The 18409-nt window shown below is 31.7% G+C and overlaps 3 protein-coding genes across 4 annotated transcripts in view; 1 reads left to right on the forward strand and 2 right to left on the reverse strand.

The window, feature by feature from the left end:
- Positions 1-1223, reverse strand: LOC109335244 (BAG family molecular chaperone regulator 2-like). The gene is made up of 2 exons (XM_019571360.1): positions 972-1223; positions 1-439 (listed from the first exon to the last, which is right to left on the reverse strand). The coding sequence occupies exons 1-2, from the start codon at positions 1204-1206 to the stop codon at positions 204-206; spliced, it is 471 nt and encodes a 156-aa protein (XP_019426905.1). The 5' UTR covers positions 1207-1223; the 3' UTR covers positions 1-203.
- On the forward strand, positions 9343-13707 carry LOC109335134 (pentatricopeptide repeat-containing protein At3g13880-like). 2 transcript variants are annotated; one of them, XM_019571216.1, is made up of 3 exons: positions 9343-11859; positions 12315-12370; positions 13081-13707. In XM_019571216.1, exon 1 carries the CDS (start codon positions 9371-9373, stop codon positions 11819-11821), a length of 2451 nt encoding a protein of 816 aa, XP_019426761.1. In that variant the 5' UTR covers positions 9343-9370; the 3' UTR covers positions 11822-11859; positions 12315-12370; positions 13081-13707. The 2 variants fall into 2 exon arrangements, with proteins under 2 accessions (XP_019426761.1, XP_019426762.1); XM_019571217.1 differs by lacking the exons at positions 12315-12370; positions 13081-13707 and having other exon boundaries at positions 9343-11567; positions 11601-12224.
- The window catches only part of LOC109335135 (cystinosin homolog), a 5835-nt gene continuing 1612 nt past the window's right edge, over positions 14187-18409 (reverse strand). Inside the window, exons 3-8 of the mRNA XM_019571218.1 lie at positions 16786-16875; positions 16236-16360; positions 15531-15573; positions 14924-15041; positions 14645-14694; positions 14187-14476 (exon numbers count right to left, since the gene is read on the reverse strand). Of these exons, the coding sequence (XP_019426763.1) occupies positions 14303-14476; positions 14645-14694; positions 14924-15041; positions 15531-15573; positions 16236-16360; positions 16786-16875 (600 nt within the window). The 3' untranslated portion in view covers positions 14187-14302. The remainder of the gene's footprint in view (positions 14477-14644; positions 14695-14923; positions 15042-15530; positions 15574-16235; positions 16361-16785; positions 16876-18409) is intronic.

The following is an 18409-nucleotide window of genomic DNA, read 5'->3' on the forward strand; positions in this document are numbered from 1 at the left end:
TTGATATGGCATTGCATCAGCTTCCATATTTTTAATTCAACAAAGGCTCCAACCACCATATAAGTAGTACATAGTAATTAAGATTCTATTCTAAGATAGACAAAAGGGTAGAAAGGTCCATCATTACATTAAACTTCCTTCATTTTCCCTTCTTTTATGGTTAGTACTAATTAACAATAAGTTTCACCGATTAAAGTCGTAGACTACCAACAAGGCGTTGCTCTAGTGGTACATGAATTGTTAATGGGTTGGTCTCTTAACATGCTAAGAAGCTTCTTTTCCTTGATAGCTGGATCCTCTAGCAATAGAACCTTGTCCTTGTCTTTAACACCAATCATGTGAAGGAAGTCATTGTCATCTCTCTCTTTACCTTTGAACAAAAGTCTCTGCTCTCTTGGCTCCAACCTTGTAATAAGTGACAAAATCTTTTTTAATTCTCCTGCCAAGTTTCAAAATTTGTCAAATACCCACTTTTGGATTATGTCTATAATGCACAAATATTAAACTTTTGGTTAAAAAAATAACCACTTCATTGGTCAGACAGAAAAATAAACTTTGGGTAATCAATTTTTTTAAGTTGTAACCTAACCAATAGGCAGTGTCTTATAACATAACATAACATGAGTTTTCCCCCTATGTTTGATGTATTATGTAAATAGACAAAATAAGATAAACATTTCTTATTTTGTGTGAAGGACCATAACTTAAAAGAGTTCATCTGTTAGTCGAATTTTGAAAGAGAATGAAGAAAAATGAAAGGTTTTGAAGTATCTTGCAATAATATTTCACGACTCTCAAGTCTTTCATTCTTTTCCCTCCAAACTCAAAGGATCTGTTTGCGAGTTAAATTGTGGAATTGTAAGAATAGAAATAGAAGACTTCAGAATCATCTCGCAATTGTAACGTACATGTGTATGACAAATATTTGTGAGAGTCATTACTAGAAGAGAAAGGGATGAGTTGAGACATACCAAAAGTTGAAGTGTTCTCAATAGAAATGTCATGCCATTGTGACATAGTTGACACTCTAATTGTGATCATTCCCTCCCCTAAATTATTCTTCTCCCTTTTCTGAACTAGCATTCCACCAGGCCTAAGTTCCCATTTGATTTCACTACAATCTTTATCTTCTTGTGGTGATGCTTTCTTTCCATTGCTAATCTTGGAGCTGCTTCTTGAGAACCTCTTCAACCTCAACTTTATCATCTTTCTTTTACAACAACTCAAAATGCAGAAGTGAGATAAGTTAATGTGTATGGGTAGTTATATATACCTATAGACTATAGAGAAAAACATGTTTTAAGAGTTTTATACCTATCTGTTTATCATCCGATCTATTATTTATTTTTAATCATCATTATTTCTTCAAAAAAGTAATATAAATGAATGGCAGACGATTTACTAATTGTATATAAATTTTTATACTAACAATGCATAAATATTACAATCATACTTATATATTAGAAAGGTTACATAAGGACAAAGAAGGCATGAAAAAAATAGAAGGGCACCTTGTGTTTCAAAAAAGAAAGACTTAGGGAACATGGAAGATAATATGGAATGGGGATCTGCTGTCCTACTTTTTTATGTTTCATTGTAACCCAATCTAATAAAAATTTGACACATACTTAAAAAGATAATTAAGAAAAATATAAAATAACATTTTTATATGATTTGGTGGGATATCATTAGCTTAAGACATGAGGACGAAAAATTTTTGAGACAGATGATCCTCGTTCGATAATATGGGTTTTGTCATTTTGTGATTGTGTTGAAGGATAAGGCACATGGGGTAGTGGGTGCTTAAGAAATAAACAACCTTATTTGATTAACACAAATGGAATCAATTGGTTATTAGGTCGGTAAGGTTGGTCTGCCAAGAAAACATTTGTTCATTAATTGTAACTTTATACCTAGTTTGACTTCTTTGATGGCTTCTTACTCCATAGTATACTAAACTTTGAACCAACCATTATTGTTTTTTATAGGTATATTTTCATTCCATTGGTTTTTCGGAATGTGTGGTTATTTTTTCTAACAAGTGTTATGTTTAAAAATCAAAATTTTGACATTTGGGTTTACTGAAATTCTAACAAAACTTTATAATATTATATCAATATCTTGTTATACATCTCTATTGTTTGGAACTGAGTGCATAATTTTTATTGGTATAAATGTTAAATATATCTTTTTATTCGTGTGTGGAGTATTTGAAAAAATAGAGAAAGAAAATGATAACTCTTATTAGTTATATGTCTAATATAATTAATTCAGAAAAGAAAAGACTAATAACAAAACTAAATGGAAAGATTGGTTGCATTCATTCAAGTTTTTTTAAATTTGTCAACAATTAGTTTAATAAACCTTAGAAAACGGGTGCATAATGGAAAGATCAATCATTTGATTTTCTTTGGAAGTGACACTTGTTAGGAAGAATAATCACGTACCTAAAAATATTAGTTTCCTTACTAAAAAAGATGAAATAGTACTTTGGTAGTAGCAAAAAGAAAAAGTAAAGATTTGATTTAATGGTTTTACAAACTCATTAAATACAATTTAATTTTAAATTTAAACTCTTGGAATAAAATTTTCTCTCTCTTTTACCAGAAAAAGTTTTAAAAACATTTAAGGGTAATTAAAATAAAGGAGACAATGTCAACTGAAACATAAAGAAATAAATTTATAATTTATCAAACTTTGGTCTTTTTAGAAACGTAATAACTTGTGTACAAATATAAACGAATAGGTGGTGATAACTGTTGAACCTGAATTAATAATAAGTTTCTCTTTTCAAGAGAATCAATTGACACAATTCTTAATTAAATCACTCCATCTCTTCCATCTCAACCTCCCCATTATTAATTTCATGATTGTTGAGCTGAAATAACCAAACTGAACCACTCATGAAAGATTTGGTTAGATTTTTAGATTTTCATGGGTCAGAATATATTATAAGAGTAATGATTTATCTATAAAGGAAAAACAACCAGTGTTATAAAAACCCGTTTGTGCCAGCCCGTTCAACCGGTAAACAGGTGAATTGGTCTCAATACCGGTATAGTACAATAATTATATCGGTCATGCAACCATACCAGTTAAAACTGGCCAAAACTGGTCATACGGCCGGTTTTCAGTTGAACCGTACCGGTCATATCGGCCAGTTTTTATTTAAAATTAATTTTTTAATGAAATTGAAAAAAATATTGATTTTTTTATTGGTTTTTCAACATTAATAATAATATATTATATTTTTATATCTAATTTCGCCGGTATGCAGTTTAATTTCTGAACCATCGATTGAACCGCTATATCACTATACCAGTACCCTAACCGGTTTGACGACCGGTACGGTATTAAGAACACTCAACACAACTATTATTATCATTAAGAAAATTAAAACTTGTAATTCTTTATTAATAAAATATATAACAATTATACAATTTAGGAAGAAAAAAGCGAATGATCATATATACAATAGCACAATTCACAATTAGTAACATATATATCTATTAGTAATATATATATATATATATGTAACAATGCAATTGAACATATATAACAAGTTAGTAATATATATATATATATAAATATAAATTAGTAACATATATAACCTTACAATTTACAATTACTAATATATATTTATACTATATATAAAGCCAAAACTTGAAATAATTTCCTTTATGGGGTAATTTTCATTTCATATTTTGCCATTCACATTATTTAATTTTTACAAAAAAATTATATAATCCTAAGCCACCCCCACCAATACATTAATTAACCACATATCTCACCTTAAATTAAACATTATCATAAACACACAAAAATATAATATAAAATACACCGAACACAACAAATACATTATAATTCAAAAAAAATGAAATATATAAAAATTGAATATGTAGTATCACACAATATTCGTCGGCAGGCACGAAGTGCCTGTACATACTAGTAATAATAAATGTATAACAATTTATGATATATATTAGTTTCAAATCGAGTACCATGAAAATTAGAAAATATGTTACAAATCATCATTACACACAGAAAATATCATACACATATATATAACAATTTAGTAAATAGTAACATATATAACACTAACATAATAATAAACACTACAATTCACACAAAATTGATAATTTAAGATACAAATTTCGTCAAAGAATTCAAAACAAGAATACATCATTATTTCATAGTATTTATTTCCTTAATATGTGGTTCAGTTCTAATAGTGCCTAAATTTCTAAAATCATTAATCAAATCAAACATAAATGGTTGCTTAAAAAAATAACCGAAATAAACCATGAAACCAAACTGAACTATTTTTATGGTTTGATTTGGTTTGGTTACACCGCTAAGGACACATCAAATTATGAATGTGAAGTATTTTTTTTTTACATTTGAAGAAATGGAAAATCATCATAATGTACCCAATTGTCAATCATTCATATTGTAATAAAACATATATCAAATTAAAAATAATAATATTCTTACTCATAAAAAGCAATTTCAAGAAAGAGATATCTTACCATATCATTAAACACATTTTATTAGATAGGTGAAAGTAATGATATTGGGCAATTCTTTCAATTATATCATTGTTGTGAAATACGAGTGGAACATCAAACCGAAAGATATTTCATACGAGGTTTAACCAGTTTAAATGGTTAAATTATTCGATTAAATCGAGTGATTTCATATATAATTAATAATTTTTATTCATAAATATATATTTATATATAAATACAAAGTTTTCTATAATTAATAATTACGTATAATTATAATGAAGTAATATTTCTCTATCTTTTTTGGACCGGTGTAAAACAAAAAATTAGAGTAATGATCATTTTTTTTAATTTTTAAGTGAACATGCCGGTTCACTTCCCAGGTTATTAGGGTTTAATAAGATTTAACACAGTCGAATCGGAATTTCCTCGATTTAAAGCGGTTCAATACTTCATTCGATTAAGACTGCAAACCAGAGTTGTTTTCAAGTCTGGTCAGTCATCAAACCGTCTAGCATGGTCTAGTTCTCATAACACTGATTTATATAGTTTGGTGGGAGAATTAGAAAGTGTGATTAATGTAAGTGGTGATTTATCGAGTAGTCATAGCTAGTAACTGTTTTATAAGGGAGTAGGGAAGAGATAGAAACATCCTCAATTATAGATGGAGTTCTCATATTTATTTTCGCCATATGCATCTAATAATTAATATCCATCCACCATTGTTATGGGTTAACATTAGCCTCTTGTAGAATGTAAACTTGTCTATTTTTTAAAAGCTAACATTACATAATTTCATTTGCAACAATCAATTTTCACATGCCATGTTTATAATGCATGCACTAGCTATGGATTTCTAACAATGATGCATACCCACATTATAAAATCTGTAGTTTCAATTCTTAGATCTAGGTTTGAGGAAAAATAAGTAAAGATATTATCGTTAATGTCCCCTATAAATAAATCCAAGTGGATACTTAAATGCATGTCTTGTGTTCTCTCTCATATTATAAGAATATATATATTTTGGTTATATATTATAAGAATATATTCGTGCATCAAATAACAGTTGTATGCGTATTTATTATTCACTTTTATAATGTAGCCTTGGTTATTGCATATACAATATATTCATTCAGATAATGTTTTTAAAATATTTATTTATTCAAATAGATGTTCATATAACGTGACTACATTTTTTTATCCATGGTGTTACGAGTGTTTTAAGGTTATTGTTTAAAAATGTGAAACAACAAAAGTAGTTTTGAAAAACTAAATTCAGGATTTCTTGAAATATGAAAATACCATTTTCAATAGGAGATTTATATTTTCTCTTCCTTAATGTCATTAAAATATTGGTTTTCATTTCCCTTTTATACAATATATAATGATTGTATTAAAAAAAAACTAGAAGTGAATCCCATTCCAATTTCGAAATCAAGTGTGTTCAATAAAATGAAAAAAGAATATGAGGAGAGATCTGTTTACACTCAAGTTAAGTTATACCAGTTACACTTAATTTTAGTTATTTATTTTCTTAAATCCAATTGATCTAATAGGCAAAACTCAAAATTTATTTAAGATTTCTCTTTTTATCTCTCATCATTTATTTCACTCACACATCTGACCCGTTAGATTTAAGAAAATGAATAGCTGAAATTGAGTATAACTAATGTAACTTCTACCCATGGCTACACTCGATAGGTTATTACTACCTGGGTTTACTACCTGGAAACCAAATAAATGTGTTTAGGAAGACACAATAAGAGCACATATATTTTTCTCTTTATCATTGGATTTCTCTAAAATTGATGTCTAAGATGGGGAGTGAGTTTAAAATTAAAAACGTACTCTTAGAGTGAGCGGATCTCTCATTTTTTTTATAAGTTAATTTTTGCTATTTGATACATGAAAAAATATAAGAATTTTTACAACAACTTTATTTGGTAGAGAGAAAAATTTGAGAACCCCCTCCTTTCTTTTAAAAATATGGAGTTATCAAACTTTTAATATAAAAAGTTGTTGCATATCATCCTATAAAAAGTTGTTGTATATCATCCTGTAGTTGCTCTTTCTCTATTTTAAGCACAATGAAGTTACTCTCAAAATACATAGATAAAAAACAAGGATGTTAGAGTTAATTGAACAATGCTTAAAATAACAAGTGGGGTTTCACTCTCACATGTTAATTAGGAACATGAGATGTAACATTATAACTAGCTACGAACACTAAAGCCATGCATTCCCATGTTTCTTGTTTGGTCGGATAATGTGAGAGTATGAATAAATTTTTAAAATTTTAATTTATTTAATGTAAAGAATAAAAGATTTGTATCATTAATTTTTTTAGTATTACATGTCAGAATCTTGGTTTAATACTGAACTCTTTAATATTCAAGAGGATCTCAATCGAATTTACAAATATGTTGAGCCAAAGTTTGATCCTCTCATACTCTCCACAAGATTTGCTTCTCGTTGGGATTATCCCTTCACAAGATGCATTGAGATCCTCCATGGATTTTGTGTGCACCTTCTAAAATATAATTTATTCCTAAAGATATGGATTTGGATCCAATTTATGATTTTATTATTGTTATTCTAGTTCATCATCATTGTCCTCTTTGAATAATATATTCTTTTGGGACAATCTTTGGAAAGAAAATTATGTAATGAATGCCCTACATATATGCAATAAGAAAAAGTGAATAACTAGAAAAACCAAGAACAAATCTTCAAAATGTATCTTTGACACCTCATTTTCTAGACATACTCGTCAAGGCAGCATAAATGTATTTGCCTCAATGCTTTTGAGAATTAATAGTTGTTGATCATGACAAATGTCAAATAAAAGGTTAAGAAATATGACACAGATGATAATTTATATTATGCATGCTAGGTTGATTAGAGTAATATAGTTGAATCAGAGTTAATATTAAATTATAGTTAGGGTTTGATATATCTGAAGCTATGTATAGGACAAAATATGAGCCCTTAATTGAATAAATTTTGTCACTAAGGTTCTATTTCACGTGTCACAGATTGTGATAATAGAGTTGATTTTTTTTGGAGAGTGTATGTTAGGAATTTTACATTGAGTAGAATGATAAATTTAATATGGTAGAGTGGTACTTAAGCTATAATACTCCACCAAATAGATTGGTCTTTTGGGTTGAGCTATCCTCATGTGCTTAAATCCTAACAATTGGTGTCTTTCATTGAGAGTCGTGTTATGGAAAGGACTACCTATTGGCTAGATTAAGGTGGTATATTAACAAATAGTGATATGTGAGTGAAGCCACCAAAAGAGAAAGGGATACCATCACGTCAGTATCGATAGAGTGAAAGTTGTTGTGGAGGGGATGTTAAGAGTCCAATATTGAGTAGAACGACAAATTCAATGTAGTACTTAAGGCATGAAACTCTCCCACCTAATAGACTAGTCTTCTTGGTTGAACTCTTCTTATATATTGTGGTTTTGAAAGTATATGCAACAACCACAACACAATTCCCATCATGTAGACTACATTTTCCTATACTTTTTCGTAATTATGGCAAATATATTTTTGAGTTTATTCAAGTATAAAGTTTTATATTAAATATGTGAGGAGAATTGAAAAAGTTTATAAGTGGAAAAAACTTATGAATCTAATACCTTAAAGTTTTGGTTTAAGATGTGGTATTTCACTTGTGTTTCTTCACTCTTCCATACCCCGATAACAATGGAACTCCTCGGTGGTTAGAGGCTCCTCGGTTGCAGTCTGGGACATGGTGGATTTAAGGGGGAGCGGACCGAAAAATATGTGATACCCACACTTGAGGGGGAGATTGTTGGATTTATTCAAGCATGAAGTCTCACATTGTATATGATAGGAGGAGTGAAAGCAGTGTTATATAACTCGGCTCGAACTGGTCAGTCCGATCGGTTCAACCGTGAACTGGCCAGTCTGATCGGTTCAACCGTGAACTGGCCAGTCCGATCGGTTCAACCGTGAACCAAACATCTAACCGGTCCGAACATCTCATCTACCCAGTTTTGCATCAAATTGAGTTGACTCGGTCAGTTTAAGCCTAAAACTAGTGACTTAGGTGGTTGAACCAGTTGGACCGGCCAAGTCAATCAAAAAAGTATTTTTTAAAAACAACCAAATCGATGTCGTTTTTCAATGAAAAACAAGTACTTTTAACTTATTTGTAGTTATGTTTGTCATTTGTTAGTTTACATTATAACAAAATTTTCGTTGTTTAATTAAATTTTAAACTTATTGTGTGTTTTTGTTGTAGTTAAAACAAAGTTCATATGTTATTTGATGATGTTAAACTTACTTGTATCATTTTTGTTGTAGCCATAAAGCCCATAATAATATTTTTAAATTTTGAGTATACAATTATTAAATATTGTTACATAATATGATTTTTTTTAGAATTTTTAATGCAAACCGAGTTAACCGATCTGACCATTAACCCACTAGTTGAACCAATGACTCATTGACCCAGTATCCTGACCGAGTCATTGACCGATCCGAGTTTAATAACAGTGAGCGAAAGAGTTTACAACTGCAAAAACTCATAGAAATATATGTTAAGGTTTTGATTCAAAACGTAATATCTCATACCTTAATAACAATGTAACTCCCTTGTGGTTGTTGGAGGCTTCTAACATTTGTTGGAACTAAGAAGCCTTGGAATTGAGTTTCCAAGTTCAAATGTAACAAAAAGGTTTTTAGACTTCCATCTCTTGGGAAATTGTATGTAAAATAGTGTTTGATTTGGAAGTATAATCATTATTCTCATAGGACTCAATTTTAATTTGATTAGGTTATAGTTGTAGTTGTAGTTGGTGTGTGATTCTGAAAGGAAGAGAGTAAATGGTATGTCGAGGCAAGAGTGTTACATTGTTCCAAAATCTGAAAAGTTTGAATCTCATATTTCACCATTTTGTGAGTATTATCCAACAACCCCATCATTCAATTCACACTTTGAACCAACATGAACAAAATGTAACATCAACTTCCACCAAACTCATTCAACCCTCTCATTCCAACATTATTAAGCTTTTCCTTCAACCCACTCTCTTTTTCCACAACACCCTTCTTCTAATGTATGCCAAACTCGGTGACTTCAAATCTGCCCTAAACCTGTTTGATGAAATGCCCCAACGAAATCTTGTTTCCTATAACTCTTTCATTTCTGGGTATTCACGATTTGGGTTTTATGAAAAGGCCTTGAACGCTTTTTGTCAGGCTAGAGTGGAAGGTTTTATGCTTGATGAGTATACCTATGCTGGGGTTTTGGGTGTTTGTGGTTTTATTTGTGATGTCAAGTTAGGGAAGGCGGTTCATGGTTTGGTTATTGTGACCGGGTTGAATGGAATGGTTTTTGTCATTAATTCTCTTATTGACATGTACTCCAAATGTGGATGGATTGATCAGGCGAGGCTTTTGTTTGAGACTTCTACCGCGAATGTGGATGATGTTTCGTGGAATTCACTAATTGCTGGTTATGTTAGGTTAGGTGGTTATAATGACGTTTTTGAACTTGTTATGAGAATGCATTTGTCTGGCTTTATGTTTAGTACTTTTACTTTAGGAACTGTGCTTAAGGCGTGCTGCATGCATAATTTGAACTGTTTTGGAAAAATGCTTCATGCATACATGGTGAAACATGGTTTGGATTTGGATGTAGTTGCTGGGACTGCATTGCTTGATATGTATGCGAAGACCGGAAGTTTAACAGATGCAATTCAGATTTTCATGTGTTTTCCGTACCGAAATGATGTCATGTATAATGCCATGATTGCTAGATTCCTGCAAATGCAGACCATCTCTAGTGAACATGGGCAGGCAGCGCTTCATCTATTCTGCCAGATGCGAAGGCAAGGGTTGAAGTCCTCGAAATTTACATTCTCTAGCATACTTAAGGCCTGTATTGCTGTTGAAAATTTTGAGGTTGGCAAGCAAATTCATGCTCAAATTTTTAAGAACGATCTTCAGTCAAATGAGTTTATTGGAACTTCATTAGTAGACATGTACTCCTTTTTCGGTTCAATGGAAGATGGACTAAGGTGCTTTAACTCAACTCCTAAATTGGATGTCGTCACATGGACATCCATGATTGCAGGTTATGTTCAAAATGGGCAGCTTGAAAATGCTTTGTCTTTGTTTCATCAGCTTTTGGCATATGGAAGGAAACCAGATGAGTTCATTATATCAAGTGTGATGAGTGCTTGTGCAGAAATGGCTGCTGCAAGATCCGGAGAGCAGATCCAAAGTTACGCGTTAAAATCTGGAGTTGTGGATGTTACTATTGTTCAAAATTCACAGATTTGCATGTATGCAAAATCTGGAGACTTAGATTCTGCTCAGCTGACATTTCAAGAGACGAAGAACCCAGACGTGGTATCCTGGTCTGTGATGATTTGTAGTTCCGCACAACATGGTTTTGCTAACGAAGCTCTGAGACTTTTTAAGTTGATGATTGCATCTGGAATTGAGCCCAACCATATCACATTTCTGGGGGTCCTTACTGCTTGTAGCCATGGAGGTCTCATTGAAGAAGGATTAAGATACTTTTATGTAATGAAGAATGATTATGGCATAGCAGCTAATGTAAAGCATAGTGCTTGCATTGTTGACCTCTTAGGGCGTGCAGGAAGGCTACAGGATGCCCAAAACTTTATTTTTGATTCAGGTTTTGAGGATGATCCGGTAATATGGCGTGCCTTGTTGGGTGCTTGCCGGGTTCATAAGGACACTGTGATGGGAAAGCATGTTGCTAAAAGAGTAATAGAACTTGAACCTCATGCAGCTGCATCTTATGTTCTTCTTTACAATATCTACGATGATGCAGGGAATGAGAAGCCTGCTTCAGAGGTTAGGAAGCTTATGCAAGATAGAGGAGTTAAAAAGGAACCTGGTATAAGTTGGATTGAGGTAGGAAATAAGGTTCATACATTTTTAGTGGATGATCGTTCTCATGAAATGAGTCAGTTGATTTATTCACGGTTAGAAGAAATGTTGGTAAAGATAAATAAAATTAGCTTCAACAATGAGAAGCTTCTTTTGGGCATCTCTGAAGCTCAACTCAGTGGCACCATAGGTATGAACCACCACAGTGAAAAGTTAGCTGTAACTTTTGGGATTATCTCTTTACCAAAATCAGCACCAGTGAGGGTGATGAAGAATTTGAGAGTATGCTCTGATTGCCATACAACAATGAAGCTCATCTCCAAGGTGGAGAAGAGAGAAATAATTCTTCGGGATACTATCCGTTTCCATCATTTCAAAGAAGGTTCTTGTTCTTGTAAAGATTATTGGTAACAAAAACACCGGTTCCTTCAATGGCATATTTTTGACAGGTAACCCTCCTGGCTGAATTTAATAAAAGGAAGGGTATTATCAAGCCCCTAAGCCAAACAGTTTCCTCTACGTTAATTACACTGTATGTATAGTGTAGTTATTCTTATTCCTGAAGTGGCTTTAGGTGTTCAACTTCCCTGTTGCAAGGACATGGAAAGAACACCTTTGCTATAAAATAATGAATTAGTGGATTAAGCATTCATATTTTAACAGGAGGGAAAAGGATGTGATTGTTGTGTAGCAGAAAAAGGTAGTTAGGATTCTTTTATACTTTTTTAATTGTGTTCTGTTATTGACTTATTTTTGAGTCAATTTGGCAAACACATAGTTTATTCAGTGCATAAATTTTATACTGCATTGACAGGATGGTACATGGACCACTATTTTAAACACCTTCAATATAGTCACGGATGTAACTCATGTAAGACATGTTTGTTTCAATTCTTATTTTTAGGCTATGGATGACCTGCGACAAGAGGGGCCTCCAAATGGAAATTATGACGAGATCAGGTTTTATGTCACTATATTTCTCAAAAGTTCGTTTGATGTCATGTTATTAGTATCTCTATAAAAAACACAGCTTGAAATTTTTTGTACACACACCCAAATGTTTTATTTTTGGTAGCCAAATCCCAAATGGGTGTTATATAGTATTATGCACCTGCTGTGGCCGGCATAATTTCATAAATTGTGACTACCAAATTGAAATGAATTAAGTCTCTCAAATATCAAGATGCAGAATGGTATCACAAAACACTTTTACTAGATAGCATCTTCTGTATTTCTTGGTTACTTTGGTTTTGTTGGTCTTGTGATTTCAATAATGCATCATTAGCATGGCAAACACAATTATATGAAAGATGAGGTACTGAATGTTGGGAAGCTAAGTGACGTCGTTAGACAAGACACTGTTCTCATGTTGTGCCTAAATTTCATCTTCAGTAACAATTTGGCTAAGGAGGTGAAACAAATTGTTTTTCCTCTGTTCTTTCTTGTGCATTTTGTGTTTGAGTTGTATCTTTGGCCTATTATGCCAGATTTAACCTGAGACTATCCAACTATACCTCTTCTTGGAAAGTCAAACAAGTGATCTGTACCTGTTGATTTTTGGAATTCCAAAGCATAACAAAATTGTGACTTTGAAAAGGTCTTCTAAACATCTAACTCATAATATCGCATTTTTAATATTTCTCCGATTTGATGTTGTTGATTTGATGCAGGCTGCTTTTTCTTCCTGGGGCTGTTATAGCTGCTGTTTGTGGGATCATAGTTGATATGCCAGTTGTATCATTTGTTGCCATATGCAAAGGCCCTTACATGCTTTTTAAAGGCTGGAGTTTTTTAACTCATGACCTTGTAGGTCGAGAAGGCCCTTTCTTGGAGACAATATGTGTGCCATTCGCAGGCCTTGCTATCCTTCTGTGGCCACTGGCTGTTGTTGGGGCTGTTCTCGCATCCATGTTAGCTAGTACCTTACTTGATGCCTATGCAGGTGTTGTTGCTTATCAGGTCAATCCTTAATATCCTTTTGTTATTGTAGTCTATGATGTTGTGCTTAGGTTAGACCGTTAGAGTTAGACGGATTTTATAAAGAGTAAAAATATTGGCTTGTTTGGCTGATTCTATGGCTTTTCTAGACTGATTTCTACCCAAAAGACAGACCAATGTTAAATTGTTATAACATGAGAGGTTGGGATAAAAAAATAAGCTTTGAACATGTACTGTCTCGGGACAAATCTCAGCATTCAATTCCAAGTTCATCATTAGCAATGCCTCTTTTCACTTATTAGAATTTAGATTATACATGGAAAGGGTGAATGCATGCCAAGGCCTTGATGTACAAGATAAACATCAATTTAATAAATTGATGTCACACCTTTCCATTGATGTCACACCCTATACAAAAAACAACACTCGTTATCGCATTCATTATCTGAAAAACGAACAAGGAGTTGTCGGTAGTTACCCTATTGCTCTGATACCATATTATCAAGGTAAAACTCTGATTGTTTCATTCATTCATGTCAAGGATACATATACATGTGACAGTCATGAATTATGCCTATCAATCCACTAAATTATAGCTAATTGACAACAAATTGTAGTATTTACAGATACTAAGAGATATACCATAATATGATGAGTAAGATCAAACTAACATAACACCTCAGTCTTAATATGCGACCCAACCTTGATATACCATAACTTGTTTCCTTTTTTCCTTCTTTTTTTGTTGCTTAGGTACATGGATTATAGTTTGAAGTTGAACTATTCTTATTACAACAATAGAAACCAACTTTCCATTTCCCTCTCACTTTTTCTGATTAAAAAACTGTAAAAGTGGGTCTTACATGGACTTTCATCTACATACTTCAAGCATTTAGACTTAAAACCATTTACTGATTCTCTATACTTTATATGTAGTGTGACAAAGTTCAAAGTTCAAACACTTTCAGCCACTGGAATATTTGCTGCTACAGGCTGATCATGAGACTTGATGAGAGGCTCTGTGAGTTTGTTATTGAGCCTAGAATGAGAAGGGGTTGATGCTGTCCTCTTTGAAGGGTACAGCACATAATGTTGACACATGAAAAGAAGATCAAAGAATATAGAGACCTGAAGAAAATGTGTACACAGGAACAAAAGTAACTATTTCTGTTCAAGGAAATTAAAGTTCTAAAGTAACTTAATTGATGTAAGTTCTTGCAAATTAAGTTTCTAGGAGAAATCTTAAGGCTTAAGCAACTATAGAAGTAAAGTAGAATTTATATAGTTTGCACATACCAGGGATAGCAATACTTTGCCAATGTTCCCAGAGAAATTCACCCAAGAATCTAGAAAGACAGAAAGTTAAAAACAAGTATCACTGCATTGATACATGTAACCAATTGACATTTTTTTAAAGGGTGACCCAATGCGTGAGACTCTCAGTGAGATTTAGTGAGGATAGATGTACACAATCTTAATTTCGCAAGCGGAGATATTGATTCCAGGATTTGTAAAAAAAGACTAACTTTGGCCAATTGATATATTACTGTACTAAATTTGAAAACAAAGACTAACTTTGATCAATTGATTGTGTAACCATTTGTGCATAATTTGTCACTCCTCCAGCAAAATCAAGCAATATATTTCCAATGCTAAAACCACATGTGCTCTTTCGTTTGAAGTTCATAAATGCCTGCATTTTACAGCACAATGATTAGTCTGATGTAGAGTAGTAAGGACAGTGGAGTGGAGTGCACGAGACTCCTACTTAATGGATTATGTGATGACAAATATAGGTAGTCTTATCCCTACAAGTGGAGAGATTGATTCCAAGATTTGAACTCGTGATTTCATGATCACTAAGCAACGTTGTACCAAACTCGCCATCTTCTAACGTAGATTGGTAAACTAGCGAAAAAACAGTTTTTTGAATGATTACACAGTAACAATTAATAGTACAGACATCTATAACTTTACTCAAAATGTTAATGATTTTTAATCATATAAAAGGAGCAAATAAATGTTTGATTCATAGAACAGTAGAGCACCAAAGTAACTAGCATGAAGTAAATTTAGTGAAGTGCTAATAGAATTTGCATTGAGATTCTTTGAACCATTTGAAATTAATAATGACATTTGAGTATTTTAACTGTAGGAAGAATATAAAGAAAAGGATTCTGACCTGTGGAATATATTTGATAACTGCAATTATTACCTGCATTATGCTGCAAAAATTAATTTTAAAAAGAAAGTTAGAAGTTGAATAAAGCCAAATATTGATTTTCAATGGTGGCATAGAAACTGAGATTTCAAATATTCAATAAGTGAAAATTAATCTGGATTATGATATCATTTGACTCAATTAATTTGGACTCTCCTATCATATGACTCAATTGTACTTTATACTTCTTGTGCCAAAACAACATTTCAGAATATTTAACATCACTCTCCAAGGGATGTAAGTGATTTTGAAAGTATAATTAAACAATGTACCCTATATAATTCTCCTGAAAAATAATCATAATAATAATAAAGGAGAAAGAAAAAAAGTACCCAAGTAGGTAAACATGAAAGCCTAAGAAAGAGAAATCTAATATTTTCTTCATCATACTCTCTCATTTTAATCTTAACTAATTTTTACTTGTTCAATGGACTACTGTAACAAATTTTCTTTTATCGGCAATTGTTAATACGTTAGTTGTTAGTATTATAGTATCTCACTTTCATTCTTCCTGCACTTCAATTCTCGGCAATCTCACCCACAACCTCTTGCACTTCATTCCTTACGACCGTCCTCTTCACCATCAGACTATCTTGTGACTCCCCTGGACTACTATAACATTGTATTTATCTATATCAAAAGATGGTTGAAGAAGGAGCATCTCACTTAAAGATAGAGATTAGCCAAAGCCAAGATTTTGAAGGGAATGCAATGATGGAACAAACTGCAACAATAATCCACACTGAAGTAACAATTCCTATGGTGACTTTGGAGATTGATTGATCCCCACGCTACACAAAAAAGTATAAACAAAATGTTAACTATATACATGATCAATCTCAAGTATACAACTGAGAGAACAATGTAATGAATAATGATTTAAATTGTGGACTACATCACATGATATGGCCGCAATATCGTGGTTGCGGTGAGTGTCGTAACTATATTATACACTGCAATTTCACATTGACATCAAATTACAATGACGCAGCCACATTGGGCCGAAGGGTAACTACATCGGGTCGAAGGGCAACCACATCAGATTGAAGGTTAATCATATCGGGCTGAAGGAAAACCGCATCAAACCACATCAGGCAGAATCAGACCACATTGAATTCAAAAGTATTTTTTAATCACAAAATAATTCACATTGCTATAGCCATAGTACCTGGAATCGTGAATATAACCGCAATTTAAAATATTTGTAATGAAATACCTCATATATTGCAACTTGAAACAATAACACTGCAGTTAATAAAACACAATGGGTTGAGAATGCAACATCATTTGCAGCTACAGGTATCATCTGCAATATGAATAAACTCAAAATATTAATCATTTTCTTTAAGAAGATTTAATCATACATTATAACTACTTATAATTGTATGAAATTTGTAATAATTCTTGTGGGCAGGCTGCAACAATTTTATTTTCTGTTTTGCAAAATTGGGCTAATATGATTAATGTTTTGTCAATGAACAATAAAATGTTATAATATCGTTCGATAAATGTAGTTGAACACATACAATGGACTAAAGGCTTGTTTAGGTTATTAGAGGGTAGTTAATTTTTGTGAAGTTTTTTGTTTTTAATGTTTCTTTGAAATAAATTATACTCAATAGAATATTTATTATCAATTCAAATTTTATATTTTAAATATTGCTATATTTTTCCTAATAATTCTATCCATCAATACATTATAGTAACTGTCATTTTCAAACTATTTATTAAAAAAACCCTTTTTAGTGTGCAATATTAATTATTTCCTAATAATTTGTTCTAATTATTTATCTCACGTGTATTTCTCAGAAAATGTAAATGATATTTCTTTATCTAAGTTGCTTATTATAAAATTTTGATAAATAATTATGTTGTTAGAAAAACTAAAAACTAAAATAAAAAATGATTAATTATAATACTATGTCCGAAGACATACATCTTATTAAGCCTGCACGATTTAACTATAATAGAAGAGACTTTGGTTTAGTAGTAAAATTTCATTAGATCTATGTAATATTCGTTCCTGATTATACATCTTGAAATCGAAAGAAGATACTTAGTTATATACAAACAAAGACTAGGTCTAAACATACATTTTGTTAAGCCAGGAATTTCTGGACACTATCACCATGTATTAAGTTTACTCAAGTGTGAAGTCCCACATTGGATATGTGAAGAGAAGTGAAAAAGTTTATAAAAAGAAAAGATTCATAAAATTAATGTCTTAAAGTTTTTGTTCAACGTTGTTCCAACACCATGCTTATAATAATTCCCTATATACTTAGTTTAACAATTAAAGTATTAAACGGCTCCTCATTTTTTCTTCATTGCCTTTTGTTTCTTTTTTTTTTCTTTTTTCTTTTTAAATTTTCTTTTTTGACGTTTTCTATTTTTTTTCAAAAGATAAGTTAGTTAACACAGAAGCTAGGAACTTCCGTACACGACATAATAGGCTAAGACGGTGTTCGGTGATAATTCTATATTTTTGGTATTTTTATATATAATAGATAAGGGATGAAAAATAAATAATTAGTACTTTTAATATTAGACAATTAGAAAGGATAGATATTTGTCGAGCAATGTTACTCTAAGTTATTAGACATCATGGAAAAATTAAAACTATAAGTTAAAATATCACTTATTCAACTAAAATTATAAAACAATGGTTTCATATTTATAATTTTTTTTACTCATCTACTCATATTTAATATAAAATATATATTCGATCATATCCAATAAACCTCAAACCCTCAACTTACAAACCTTGATGTCAAAATTATATCACTCACATATTTTTTGGTGTCCCTTAGTTTTATAAATATTCCTTATTAAACGGTATA

Source organism: Lupinus angustifolius, chromosome LG20 (genome assembly GCF_001865875.1).
Source record: "Lupinus angustifolius cultivar Tanjil chromosome LG20, LupAngTanjil_v1.0, whole genome shotgun sequence".
In the NCBI taxonomy this organism is placed as follows: domain Eukaryota; kingdom Viridiplantae; phylum Streptophyta; class Magnoliopsida; order Fabales; family Fabaceae; genus Lupinus; species Lupinus angustifolius.